The following is a 14,395-nucleotide window of genomic DNA, read 5'->3' on the forward strand; positions in this document are numbered from 1 at the left end:
TACTTCCTGACTCTTTAACTTCTCATTACTGCATTCAACCCACAGTGCTTTAGGGGCTTCCCAGGTGGCTCAGTGGTAAAGAATCCGCCTGCCAGTGCAAGAGACGTTAGAGACGGGGGTTCAATCCTTGGATCACGAAGATCCCTGGGGTAGGAAATGGCAACCCACTGCAGTATTTTTGCCTGTACAATTCCATGGACAAAGGAGCCTGGTGGGCTGCAGTCCATGGGGTCACAGAGTTGGACATGACTGGGCATGTACACATGCCTAGTATTTTCTTTCTGACTTAGAGGGTGAGGCCCCCCTCCACTGACCTCTTTCTACCTTCCTACACGACAGTATGTCCATTTCTGTGTGTATCTCTAATTCTTTTACCATCAAATCCTCCCCCTAATCTATAAATCAGCTCCAGAATCCCTATCTTAAAAAATCATTTTTCTCTTAGCTTGCTCTCTGATGAGTTCTCACCTTCCTTTCATTCATTGTCAAACCCTCTGAAAAAGTCAGTTCACACTGGCTTTCCTATTTACTCAGCTCACAGTTTCTCTTCTATCCACAAAGTCCACAACCCTGTTGTAAATGCAAGAGACTGTTCTGAGGCCTCATTCTAAACTGGGCTGCCTGAGGCACTCACCCTTTGGCTAGAAACTCTCATCTTGTAGCTTTTACCACCCTGCCTCCTCCCTGTTTTATAGCTATCTCTGCTATTTTTTGATCTCTTACTATAGAATGTTGGTTTTCTAGGCCTCAGTTCTCTTCCTTTTCTTGTTGTCCATGTTTACTGAACAAACTGAAATGAACAAGTTCATCCACTCTGAAGCTGTACAGTCCTATTCAACTCTGACTCACAAAGTTGTATTTTCACCCATCTACTGAACATCTTCACCCCAGAGCTCTTCCACCTCACTGTGTCCCAAACAAAACACATTATTTTTGTCATGAAACCAACTCCTGTGCTCCTTATATTGACTGGCTGCAATATCACGTGACCAAATTTGCAAAAATTTAGGCTCTGTGGGGTTCTTACATCCACACAGACCAAGCCCTAGCAACTTTAACTCGCAAATTTCATTAACTCCACCCCATCCTCTTCACTCCGACAGCCATTGCTCTGATAGGGCCTTCATCTTCCCGGATCTGGGCTACTGGAACAGCCCCTAACCCAGTGCTCTACCCTCTGTCGTTGTTCAGTCGTGTCCGACTCTTTGCGACCCCGTGGACTGCAGCACACCAGGTTTCCCTGTCCTTCATCATCTCCTGAGCTTGCTCAAACTCATGTCTACTGAGTCGGTGATGCCATCCAACCATCTTATCCCCTGTGGTCCCCTTCTCCTCCTGCCTCCAATCTTTACCCTTAGTTCTCCTCTTGTCAATCACTATCCCACAATGTGACCAGAACTTACTTCCTAAATCAAGATCGGACCATATCACTCATCTGCTTAAAAATGATCCATCTAGAAAAAAGTCCAGGCTCCTCTATGGCCCTTTATGATCAAATGACATCCAATTTCTTAGTCTCACTTCTCACCGCACCCTTTTCTCCACGTAACTCCACACCACTAATCTATATTCCTCAGACTTGCCAAGCTCATTTCAATTGCAGGGTTTTTATACTTGCTGTTCTGCCTGGAATATTCTGCCACCTGATATTCACATGAATTACTCCTCATCATTCAGGACTCACCCTATAGGTTACCTCTCCATGTCAGAAGCACCGTAATCTAAAGAAACTTTCTGCCCTATCACAGTCTAACACCACACCACACCACACCCCATTTTGTTGTCTACACAGCACTCCTTAGTGGCTGAAACCTCCTTGTTTCTTTGTTTACTGTCAGCCTCCCCCACAGACTGCGAGTTTCACCAGCCTGCCTCGGTCTCCACTGTAACATTACACAGTCTGGCACAATTCCTCATGCAGAGCAGGTGCTCAGTAAATACTTGTCCAGGGACTCAATGAATGACTGTGCTATCACCCCTCTGTGCCCTTATTCCCTCTACTAGCACTCCCACACTTAGCTGTCATCTCCCAAATCCTCAAGGCCTGCTCATCCGTCAAGTCCTGGTTCAGATCTTGTCTCCTCCCTAATCTCTCCCTAGCCCTCCCAGGCAAGACCAGTCACTCCTTTTCCTGGGTCCTAATAGCCCTTTGTCCATACTGAGGTCATAGCCCTCTCTCTTTAAGTGTCCCCACACTAAGCCATGAGCTGATTTGAGCTCCTTGTCTTGGGTCACCCTGTACTTTAAAGTCACTGACACTCCTGCTGCTGCTGCTACGTTGCTTCAGTCGTGTCCGACTCTGTGCGACCCCATAGACGGCAGTCCACCAGGCTCCTCCGTCCCTGGGATTCTCCAGGCAAGAACACTGGAGTGGGTTACCATTTCCTTCTCCAAAGCATGAAAGTGCTAAACCCCCCAAAATATTTAAGCTAAGTAAGACCTGGGTTTGAGTCATAGCTCCAGACCTTGGACAAGCAACTTCTCTAAGGCCCAGTTCCCTTGATAATAATAATATCAAATCACATTCATTAATTCATAGGAATCCTGTGCATAAAAAATGAAAAATGGCTATAAAGCCACCAGCACAATACCCTCGTGCACAGTACAAATGAGCTGCTTTCAGTTTTACTAGAATAATTAGGAAAGATACATACCTAAGATTGCCATTATCTTGCAGGATCTGCATCAGGTTAAATTTAGGCTCTGGCTCCTGAGTTTCCATTTTGCTGCATTGTTCACCTTTGTTATCCCACTCAGGAACCTTCATGGCATTTTCTTTGGGTGAATTTTCTATCATAACAGTCAGTGAGGGTGTGTATTTGGCTTGATTTTCCGCAAGGGACCCTGCAGACTCCTCCTGGTAAGCTTCCTGCTCTTCCCCTTCATTGTCTGATGCAACTTCTTCCTCTCCTTCACTCTCTGCCTCGGTTTTAGCATTCATTCCAGCTGGCTGGGTGATCACTAAATGCGAAGAATCACTAATGTTGCTCAAAAAAGGATTAAGTTTTCCTCTCTCCCAATACCGTCTTTTTATTCTTTTAGTAAAAACCCGTTTCTAAATCAGATGGCAAATAATGCACAAGGTTAACAGCATACACACATCCCTCTCCAATCTTACACCTTCTAAAAACCGACTAATGATCTTCATTAGAGATGATGTTTCTCATCAGAATACCAATGGCTCTCTCACATCTCTAGGCAGATAACTTTTTAGTGATCTCTACAGCATGTTAAAAGTTTTTGGAGGGATGCTTTTCATGGAGATACACAGAGCAGGGGAATATCTTTCCATCCTATGCTTATCCATTCTCCTTCTCCTCCACTGCTTTGGCAGACCTTTGAGGACAAGGGCCATAGCTTTTTTGTCAGTGAAACTGCAGTGACTAATGTGCCTGACACAGGCACTCAACAAACAAAAGGCGAGGGAGAAAGAGAAGCCAATTTGTCAGTGGCAAACAGATCTATAACATGGGAGATTCTGGGAGAGAAAGAAATTCTCCCTTTTCTGTTTGTGTTTAAAATACTTCCGCCATTCAGCAAATGCCAAAGGATAAATTGGACTTCATACCTAGTCATGAAAAACCCAAATAAGAATGCTCGGGGGTTCCACTGAACTTAAGCTAAGTAACAGGTAGCGAAATGACACTGGAATAAGAGCAAAAGCCAACATGTGTGTGCTTCGGATAGTCTTCAGTACAAATATTATAGAATGGAAGTTTTAAAAAACTGATCTTTTTGAAATGAGTTTCAGAGGAAAAGAGTATACATATCCAAAAACAGCGTATGTGATCAGGAAAGTCCTGATTCATTAAGTACTAGTTAAGAAGCTGATTACATCAGTCTGACAGGACACAGACAACGGAGCTCGGTGAAGGCTCCACGGCAGGTACCTGGGTATTTTGGCCTCATGGCCCTTAGTCTGCCACTCCGTCGTCTACGTTTGCGCACCTCCAGAGACAGGAGCTTCCTCTCATAGAGAGCAGCGTGCAGCTTGGCCCTTGAATTCATACTCTCTACCTTCAGTTCTGGTGCACCATCAACCGCCATTCTGTGAGGAAAAAACATGGCAGCTAGAACTTTCAGGAAGTTCTTTTATTCCAAGACTAAGCTTGACAGAACTCTGTCATGATGTCAGACATGGTTACTCTAGTGAGTTCTGAAATGTCTGGCTGATAAATGGGAATACTGGAATCTACGTTAAAATTTCACTAATGGCCTATCTGAATTTGTTAAATGTTGTGAACAAAAATATGTCTGAAGACAATGGTTAAGCATTTTTATCTATTCAACAATACGGGCTGACCAGTCAGTGCAGAGATCATAAAGTGCAACCCAACACCCAAGCCTTAAGAATGACTTGAGATACTGGTAACGCTTCAGTTCTTAAGCTGAGGGACGGCTAGAGGTGTACTTATTATTTATTCATTATAACTTAGAATGATACATTCTTTTGAAGTAGGCAATATTTAATGAATACAGATTTAGCAGCTGCTGAGGAGAGGAAGAGCTGATAACCTGTGACTACAGCGGCACAGACCTGAATGAGACTCTCGGGCGGAGAGCGTCCTTGTGAAAAGTCACCAGGATCTTGGGACACATCAAGTCTCAAGCACTGCAACAGGAGGGACGTCTCCCTCGGAGCACACTGAGCTACGGGAGGAGCTGGGGAGAGGTGGCAGGGACTCCCCAGGTGTTGAGCACAGGTCAGGAGTTACGGTGAGAGGCACGGACAAGGAAAGGCAGCAGATGGGGGACAATGCCGAATTCAATCAGCTCATGGATGGGGAGAGGGATGGCCACAGCTACATTAGGCATCAGAAAAATCATAAAATCAGGGAAGTGACAGGCATCATCAGCCCTCCAGACAAGGCCCGGGCAGAGTATAAGACAGGCAGAGAAATCCAGGTCACCAAAGAGGGACAGGGCTCTTGGGTCACCAAGTCAGAAAAGACGTATCCACATTAGTGTTGGAAAACAGGCAGCCAATGCTGTGCACCCAGAACCCGAGATCTAACTGGTTGGCTCTGAACTCCCTCTTGTGAATGCTTTAGAACAGGGCTCCCCAATCTCGGGGATCTAATGCCTGATGACCTGGGGTGGGGCTGACACAGTAACAATAGGAACAAAGCGCCCAGTGAACGCAGCGCACCAGAATCATCCCCAGTCACTGCCCTCTACCCCACCCATGGGGAAACCGACTTCCAGAAAACCCGTCCCTGGTACCAAAAGGCTGAGGACCACTCTGAGGTCATAATTCATCGTCATTCCCCTAGGAGTTTTCAGTCCCTGAGTGTGATGGAAAAGCTGTGTCTTCTGGTCCATTTAAGACTTCCAGGGATTTCTAGTTGGATGGTCTGCATATAAATATTTTGAAGGCCTCCTCTCTAGAGCAGGAAATTGAGCTAAGAACTGGAAATGTTCTGACACTGGGGGCAGAAAAGGGAAGCAATTTAATAAACTTTTAAAAATTGTCAACCCCAGTTTATCATAATCTCAACAACTGAATGTTAGCCCACTACCCCCTCCACACAGTTGTGAACATGGTTTTAGATAATTAAGTAATAAAGAAAATAAAACAAATCTGACATTTAAAATAGCAACTATAAGCTTCCAAGGAACCCTGAACAGACACACCAATCACCACTATTACAAGGCATGGAGGTAGGAGCGCTGAGGGAAGAAACAGAACTGCATGTATAGCTCCGTGAGGGCAAGGCCCAGGCTTGTCTTTCCTCACTGGTCAGTGACACTTCTGAGACTGCTCAGCCTACACCCAACATACTATAAATACTTCGGAATTAATAAACAATTGAACTCCTTATAAATAGACTGTAATAGCTTTTATCAATTTCAGTTTATCTAACATTTTATGAAATATTTAAATAGAATTATACAGTGAACATCCGTAAACCCACTGGCCAGTTTCTACAATGAATATTTTACAATATTTATTTCACCACATATATATTTAATCTTCTCTTTTTCTATCCAAATATCAATCCACTTAATTTTTTAAGCATTTCAAAGTTGCACAAAGACATCAGTGCACTTCACTCCTAAACACTTAAATGATGAAATTATTGGGATCTAGAGGTCAATATTTGCTTTAGAAGGCTTTGAACTTTTTTCCCTTCTCTTTTCTATAACCTAAAAATGATATACAGTGAAATATTCAAATATTAAATGTCCATATGTCCATTTGATGAGACCTAGAGCTATGCAACCCAAATTCTAACATTCTAACCCCTCAGAAAGTCCTCACATCCCTTCCTAGTAAACCCCTCCCTCATTATCTTCAAGGAAACTGTTCTGAATTTTTTCATCACATTTTGGATTTACCTGTCCTAGAACTTCATAAAATTAGAATCATACAGTATGAACTCATTTATTAGCATATTTTTGAGATGGATCAAAAATATCGCTTACCTAATAATTTTCTTAAAAGTGTTTTTAATAAACAAAATTTTTAATATTGAGGAAATTTAACTTACCATTTTTTTCCTTTTTGCTTACAGCTTTCTGTGTCATATCTAAAAACTTCTGCCAAGCCCAAAGTTAAAGATATTTTCACTCACAAAGTTTTATAGCAGTATTTTTTATGTATATGTCTATGAATCACCTATAATTTTTGTGGGCAATAGAGGTTGAGGCTCATTTTTTAAAATACAATATCCAGTTTCAGCCCCATCTGTTAAAAAGTTTCCAAGTTTCCTTTCCCCACTGGATTACTTTAAGCCTCTTGTTTAAAGTCACCAGGGCCCATTTCTGGGCTTTTTATTCTGTTTCATTGATAAATTTGTAAGTTTTCATTACTACAGCATAATATTCATTTGAGTCAGGTACTTTAGGTCTTTTTCAAGATTAGTTTGGATATTCTAACTCCTCTGCATTTTTATATACACTGAAAAAAAAACAGCTAGTCAATTTCTACCAAAAAAATTTACTACAATATTCTTTAGATCACTTTGTGGAGAATGAATACTATACAATATTAAGTTTCCTAAACCATGAACATGACATATCACTGTACTTATTTAGATCTTCTTTAGTCTCTTTAAGTAACATTCAGGAGCTTTATATATAGATATTAAGCACAGTTGTAAAATTTCTCCCTAAGAATTTTGACCTTATATCCCAAGACCTTGCTAAGTGCACTTGTATGTTCTTACAGTCATTCTGGATATGCCTTAGAATTTCCCACTAACCTGATCATGTCATCTAAGAGGAAAGATTTTAACCTCTTCCTTTCTAATCTGTATACCTCTTCTTTTTCTACTCCTCGTTTTACTGTACTGTTTAGGAGCTCTACCACAAAGGAAATACAAGTGGTGAGAGCAGACATCTTGCCTAATTACTAATCATAGGGGTAAAGCCTTCAATATTTCAGTTTGACATTAGAAATAAGTTTTTCATAGAAGGCCTTTATCAGATTGAAGTTCTCTTCTATGCCTGATTTACTAAGAATTTTTCTCAGAACATGTATTTAATTTCATCAGTTCAACATATGTAGGTTGTTTGGGGTTTTATGCAGCTAATAAAATGATCATTGGGTTTTTTTCCCCTTTCTTTAATATATGGTAAATTGACTAATTCTCAAACCTTAAACCAACTGTGCCTTACTGGGGAGAATCTCACTTTAGCCATCTGTATTATCTTTTTCATATACTAATCAACTCTATTTGCTATTATTCTTTTAAGAAATTTTGTGTCTATGTTCATGTAGATATTAGCCTAAAATTTTTTTAAGTGTTTTTGCGAAGTTTTCATGCCATACTCTTCTGGTATCATAAAATGAGTTGGGAAGTATCCTTGCCTATTTTTTTGGAAAGAATTTCTTTAAGACTGGTGTATATTCTTCCTCAAATATTGATACAATTCACCAGTGAAATGACTTGCAGTGTGCTTTGTAGGAAAGATTTTGTTTATAAATTCAATTTCTGATTAAGCATAGGGCTATTCAAAACTTCTATTTCAGTTTGTGTCAGTTTTACTAAGAGTTCTTTCCCCACAGGGAATTCAGACATTTCATTCAGGTTGTCAAAGTGGTGAAATAAAGTTGTTCAGTTCAGTTCAGTCGCTCAGTCGTGTCCGACTCTTTGCGACCCTATGAATCACAGCATGCCAGCCCTCCCTATCCATCACCAACTCCCAGAGTTCACTCAAACTCATGTCCATCGAGTCAGTGATGCCATCCAGCCATCTCCTTCTCTGTCGTCCCCTTCTCCTCCTGCCCCAATCCCTCCGAGCATCAGACTCTTTTCCAGTGAGTCAACTCGTCGCATAAGGTGGCCAAAGTATTGGAGTTTCAGCTTCAGCATCAGTCCTTCCAATGAACACCCAGGACTGATCTCCTTTAGAGTGGACTGGTTGGATCTCCTTGCAGTCCACTGTTAATTGAACATTAGACCAGTGATCTAGTCCTGTTTCCTAGTACAAGCATTAAAGTTACAAATCACAGCCCCCACACATGAGCAAACAGTACTTTAGCTGCATCTCACACATTTTAATGTTCTATTTTTCTGATCATTTTGAATTTTCCTCATGAGTTCTTCCTTGACCCATGGATTATTTAGAAATGTGTTGTTTAATTCCAAAATATTTGGATATTTTCTACTGTTATTGAATTCTAATTTCATTGCAGTCAAAGAACATACTCTTAATAATTTTAATCTTTTTAAATGAATTAGGATTTGTTTCATGGTTCAGCATAAGGTTTTCATATGCTACCTTTTATTTGCTTATACCTCTATACCACCAGAAAACCAGTACTGATGGCAACATAAAGTGTCCTAAAGAAAGAAGGACAAAACCCACCAACCTTTAAACAAATATTCTTGTTGTTGAAGTTTTTTTCCCCTAATTTCCAAATTGGCAGTAGTATATCTATGAAGTGTATTCCCTGACTAATAACTGGAGAAAATTTATAAGCTAAGCATGACTTTCACTTAAAAACAAACTATAAAAGTTGATTTCTCTCAGTTTTCCCTAAATTAAATGGCAATCATATTTTCCTCCTTTAAAGAAAAATCAGATTTATGCTTCACAAGATTTGGGTGAGAAAACCAAATTTATCTTAAACTCTTAAATGCGAAACAAAAAGCTAGATATAGGAGTTTCTTTCATATTATCATTGTGCTTTTTGAAGAGAATCAGCACAAAGGGGACGTACGCAACCTCTCACACCAGAGGGTATTTAGGGTTAAGAGTTCTTATTCTGGCTGCAGTTTTCAGATGGGCAAGGCCATCCCAGTCATTCTTCTAAGACCTTCCTCTCTTCTGCCAAAATTAAGAGCCACAGATATTTTGCACACTTCTAGTTCCAAGGCAAACAGGAAGTAGTTCTGCTCAGTACAAAGTCCCATACCTGTATGCCCCAGGTATGTCAAAGCCAAAACATAATCTTTTCTTTGAATTTAGCCTGAGATTGATCTTGCAATCTCACTAAAACTTTGGGCTCTCTCACATAGCCAAACACAACTACTATCATTGAAATGACATATTTGTAGTTAAAAAATATAAATCCCAAATTTAGTTTTGTAAAAAGTTTGCCGCAGAATAGTGCTTCAATAGAAAACATTCTTGTGTTACTATTTAAGCTGAGTCAAACTGAAAATGGTTATGTAAAGTATCATGCTTAGTCTGTGCATGGTCACATATTATGCACAGGGAAAGGATTTCTCAACTTTTAAAAATCAGTTACCGTGTTCTTCCTGTCAATAAGCTTCTTCTCAGGTTTCCCCTACAGGAGCAGAAAGGACAAGTGGGTTAGAGCACTACAGAGATACTCTCACCTGAATTCACACTCAGACACACACACACACACACTCCTGAGATTACACTACAGAGCTTCCACATGGAATTATGCCAGGGAAGGCATCTTGGGATAGAAGCAGAGAGATGAATCGAGAACATGCCCAGAAAAGAACAGAGTACCATAACCTTCAGGGAAGATCAATAAAAAAACAAAAGATGGAGGACAAAAAAATTCTAGAGAAAAATTCTAACAATTACTTGCATTTGTATATATAGCCACAAATCTAATCACATTTACTGTTCACAATAACAATATGAGCCCTGTTTATAAAAATGAGCAGGATAAGACCATTTGGTGACAAGCTCAATGTCAGAGCTTTAAACAGTTTAAATCTGAACCCACAACTTTGGTCTCAGACTTCAGGACTCTTTCTACTTGCACTGAACTATATTAGGGAAAGAAGTCCATCTCAGTTCTCATGGGGGTTCAAAGATGCTCATGATAAATAGATTTTCCACAATTAAAAAAAAACTCTTTAAAAAAGAGATGCTCCCCATTGTTTCTAGAGTCGGGCTCTAACCACAGGAAGTAAATACCATTCACATTTAAACTGGCTTCTGTTTTTCATTCAATTTCCTTTCACTTGACACACTTTAAAAAAAAATTTCCCCAGCTTTACTTGTACTCATTTCTGAATGTGTATATTTAGTTTGGTACAATTTTATCACTGTGTAGTTCATGTACCCACAGACAAGATACTGAACAACCCCATCACCATCGGATCCTGTATGTTACCCTTTTATAAGCACACACCTTTTACCTAACTTCAGGCTTCATCTGTTCTCCATTCCAAAATTTTATCATTTCAAAATGGTTATATAAATGCAATCATACAACATGTAACCTATGGTACTGATCTTTTAAAAAAGAGACAGATGCAATCAATATCAAGATATTCTATCTATAGAAAAAATCAACTGAAAAATCTGTCTCCACCAAAACATTTTATCTTTTCCTCCCCATGTCTTCTATCTGTGCCAGTGTCCTAATACTGTCAACTTACTATCAGAAAGTCTCAAAATAATTTTAACTTTTTAAATCAGATAATGGTTTTTCTCTGTAATTTGCAATCATGAATTCACATGACAGTCACCTGGGTGGCTTTTTAATAAGTACAAGATTTCAGTTTGGGATTGGCTAGGGCACAAATGGGCTTCCCCTGTAGCTCAGCAGTAAAGAATCCATCTGCAATGCGGGAGCTGCAGAAGACACAGATTCAAGTCCTGGGTCAGGAAGATCCCCTGGAGGAGGGCATGGCAACCCATTCCAGTATTCTTGCCTGGAGAATCCCAGGGACAGAGGAGCCTGGTGGGCTACAGTCCATGGGGTCGCAAAGAGTTGGAACAACTGAAGCGGCCTAGTGCACACACGTGGCACAAATATGATGTCACTAAAATACAGCCAGTGTTAAAACTACTGTCATGCCGTGAGACAGCAGCTAAGACACTGTTTGCCAGGGCAGGACGGGTGAGTGGAGCATGAAGGGGGAGGGCAGGGACGGCAGGAAAAATGAACCAAGTATGAAATGAAATGATTAGAGAATTAGTTTGAAAGCAGTTCTGACAATAATACAATAGCATTTGCAACAGAGAAAACATGAATTGAGATTGAAGAGAACAGATTTAACGGAAGATGTAAGGCTTGCAACAAACATAATTTCATTTTTTAAATGCACGCTTGTGTGTGTGTGCCTGCTTTGTGATAGGTTTTGATACTGTCAAAGAGGAATATAACCACGTATCTACTCTTAAAAGCCAACTTGAAAGTAGACAAGAGTAGTTAGCACTAACTGGGAATTATAATACAATATGTACAATATGGTGATCTAAATCCGATGGAGGGATAAAAAAGGCTGGGAGAACTTCCTTCTAGCCTGGGTAAGAGGATGAATGACATAGCTAGAAAAAGAATTCAGGGTAAACTGAAGGCCACTCCAAGGTAATGCATGGGAATTCCAATGGAATGTAAGGATAAGGAGGCATGAAACAGCAGTAGATATGGTCTAATTGGCCATGGGTTGGTACTGAAAAGTGGAGATTAGGCTAAAAAGGTAGGAAGAGTAAATCATAAGGGCCTTTCTTTGCTAATCAGAAATTCATGTTTTTTGAATCACAGTTTTTAGAATGCTTTATAAGCAGGAGTTGCTACTAGAGCCTAAAGAAAGAAGTCAAGGAGGATATCAATTTGGATGGGAAAAAAAAATTAATTCTCTAACAGAAATTCAGCATCATATACATGTAGGGGATCATCCGCAGTAGTGTAAGCGCGATTTTGTTACCAAAAGAAATAACACATTTTTTCATGTTTCAGAGTTGCTCCAGGGGTCTCAAAATATTACCAAAGTGAGAGTTGGACTGTGAAGAAAGCTGATCGCTGAAGAATTGATGCTTTTGAACTGTGGTGCTGGAGAAGATTCTTGAGAGTCCTTTGGACTGCAAGGAGATCCAACCAGTCCATTCTAAAGGAGATCAGTCCTGGGTGTTCATTGGAAGGACTGATGCCAAAGCTGAAACTCCAATACTTTGGCCACCTCATGCGATGAGTTGACTCACTGGAACAGAGTCTGATGCTAGGAGGGATTGGGGGTGGGAGAAGACGTGGACGACAGAGAATGAGATGGCTGGATGGCATCACCAACTCGATGGACATGAGTCTGAGTGAACTCCGGGAGTTGGTGATGGACAGGGAGGGCTAGCATGCTGTGATTCATGGGGTCGCAAAGAGTCGGACACGACTGAGTGACTGAACTGAACTGACAACACTTTTTAAATTATGGTGGTTATTAGACCCACTGCTAGGCGTACTACTATTAACACATTATTGAATGTATTAATAAAAAAGCCCATATATTATTACATCTCAAATGTTTTCATTGTTATGATCTCCCCTGAAAGAATGCTTCCTAATTTTCATAGTGGTTTCCAGATTACCTGTTCTACCTTTCTTCTCCCTCACAAGAAGCTCAATTACAGAGCAATCTAGCCTCAAGCATAGACTTCACGTCAGTTCAGAAACAGATGGACACAACCTTTAAGGAAACTCACCAATCCTAAGCAAACAGTCTATTACTTATAAATATGACTGGACAATTAGAAATCACCAGATGTTTCAGGAAATATAAGAGCATAAACTAGAAAGAGTGAGATAAACAAGGAGAAATAATCCAGAAGAATTCAAAATAGTGCAAAAAACAGAAAAGAATTTTCAATAATTATGCTAGAGAGATTAAAAAAACATTTGTAATACTGTGATTTATAGTGAGAAATATATATACTTACTTGGTTTTCATCCCTGTTTCTGGCACAGAGCTCCTAAAACCCTTAAAATGTCTAAGTGATGAGTGGTAAAGCATCGTTTGTCATGCTAATGAGGTGACTTTTAGAAAGTCCTTGGATCACTTCAGGGTGGGGGCTGGTCACCAGAGGAATCAACCCTGTGATGAGAGGGTTGAAGCTTTCAGTCTCATCCCCCTGACTTTCTGGGAGGGGAAAGGGGCTAGAGATAGAGTGTAATTACCAACAGTCGATGATTTAATCAATCACACTTATGTCATGCAGCTCCCATAGAAACCTAGAAGTATGGGGTTCAGAGAGTTTCCAAGTTGGTGAGCTTGCAGAGAAGTGGGGAGAATGGTGCACCTAGAGAGGGCCCTAAGTGTCTTTTCCATCTGGCTGTTCATGAGTTATATATACCCTTTTATAATAAACTGGTGATACGATGAGTTGAATATTCTTCTGAATGTCCCCCGACAGAAGGGGTCATGGAAATCTCTTATATGCAGCCAGTAGGTCAGAAATAAAGGTAACAACCTGGGCTGTGATTAGCATCCAAAGTAAGGTGGGAGGATTGGGGGGAGGGTAGAACCTTGTAGGACTGGACCATTAAACTGGAATCTGATGCTGATCTCCAGGTAGATAGTGTCAGAACCCAACTGAGTTCTCGACTACAGCAGGTTGCAATTGCTTGGTGCTGTAGGGGAAACACTCTACCTCCGCCACATTGGAACTGGTACCAGAACCAATCTAATATTACATCCATAAACTATGAAAACTAGTCAGAAAGCAAAAACAGTTCTTGGATGTTAAAATCGTACTTGCTAAAATAAAAAGAAGTACATCAAACAATCCTTTTCAGTGCTGGGCCGTCTATGAGGTCACACAGAGTTGGACACGACTGAAGTGACTAAGCAGCAGCAGCAGCAGTGAGTAAGAAGATAGGTAAGGCTAAAGATCAATTTAGAATTTTTAGAAGACAAAGTTAAAAAAATCTCCAAGAATTTAAAGCTAAGAGACAATGAGATCAAAAGTATCAGAAAAAAGTAAAGAAATATGGAGGATATAGCACAGGATCCAAATTTTATCTAACAGAAGGTCCCCAGGAAAGACAGGATAAGGGGAATATTTCCCACAGTTTGAAAGACTTAAACCTTCAGACTGAAAGGATTCATCCACTGCAAAAGTAAAATACTGAAAAGTAACACACCAGAACAAATCTTAGTATAGTGTCTGAACCAGAACAATACAGAAGGCTTGTAAAAATTTCCAGGGAGGAGGTAGCAGGTAGGGATCTGGAACCAGGTTA

At 40.3% G+C, this 14,395-nt stretch overlaps 1 protein-coding gene across 10 annotated transcripts in view; it reads right to left on the bottom strand.

Annotated features, from left to right (window-relative positions):
• Positions 1 to 14,395, bottom strand: part of TTLL5 (tubulin tyrosine ligase like 5) — a 318,082-nt gene that overhangs the window by 205,537 nt on the left and 98,150 nt on the right. For 8 of the 10 annotated variants that reach the window (XM_088839428.1, XM_055435681.2, XM_088839423.1 and 5 more), the window contains 2 exons: positions 3,891 to 4,048; positions 2,655 to 2,961 (listed from right to left, as the gene is read on the bottom strand). The exons of 1 other annotated variant lie outside the window; for it this stretch is intronic. In XM_088839428.1, the coding sequence (XP_088695554.1) occupies positions 2,655 to 2,961; positions 3,891 to 4,048 (465 nt within the window). Of the gene's footprint in view, positions 1 to 2,654; positions 2,962 to 3,890; positions 4,049 to 9,700; positions 9,740 to 14,395 lie in introns of all 10 variants that reach the window. One more of the 10 variants, XM_088839430.1, reaches the window with a different exon arrangement.

Source organism: Moschus berezovskii, chromosome 9 (genome assembly GCF_049115385.1).
Source record: "Moschus berezovskii isolate FMDL1 chromosome 9, NW_MosBer_1.0, whole genome shotgun sequence".
NCBI classification, from domain to species: domain Eukaryota; kingdom Metazoa; phylum Chordata; class Mammalia; order Artiodactyla; family Moschidae; genus Moschus; species Moschus berezovskii.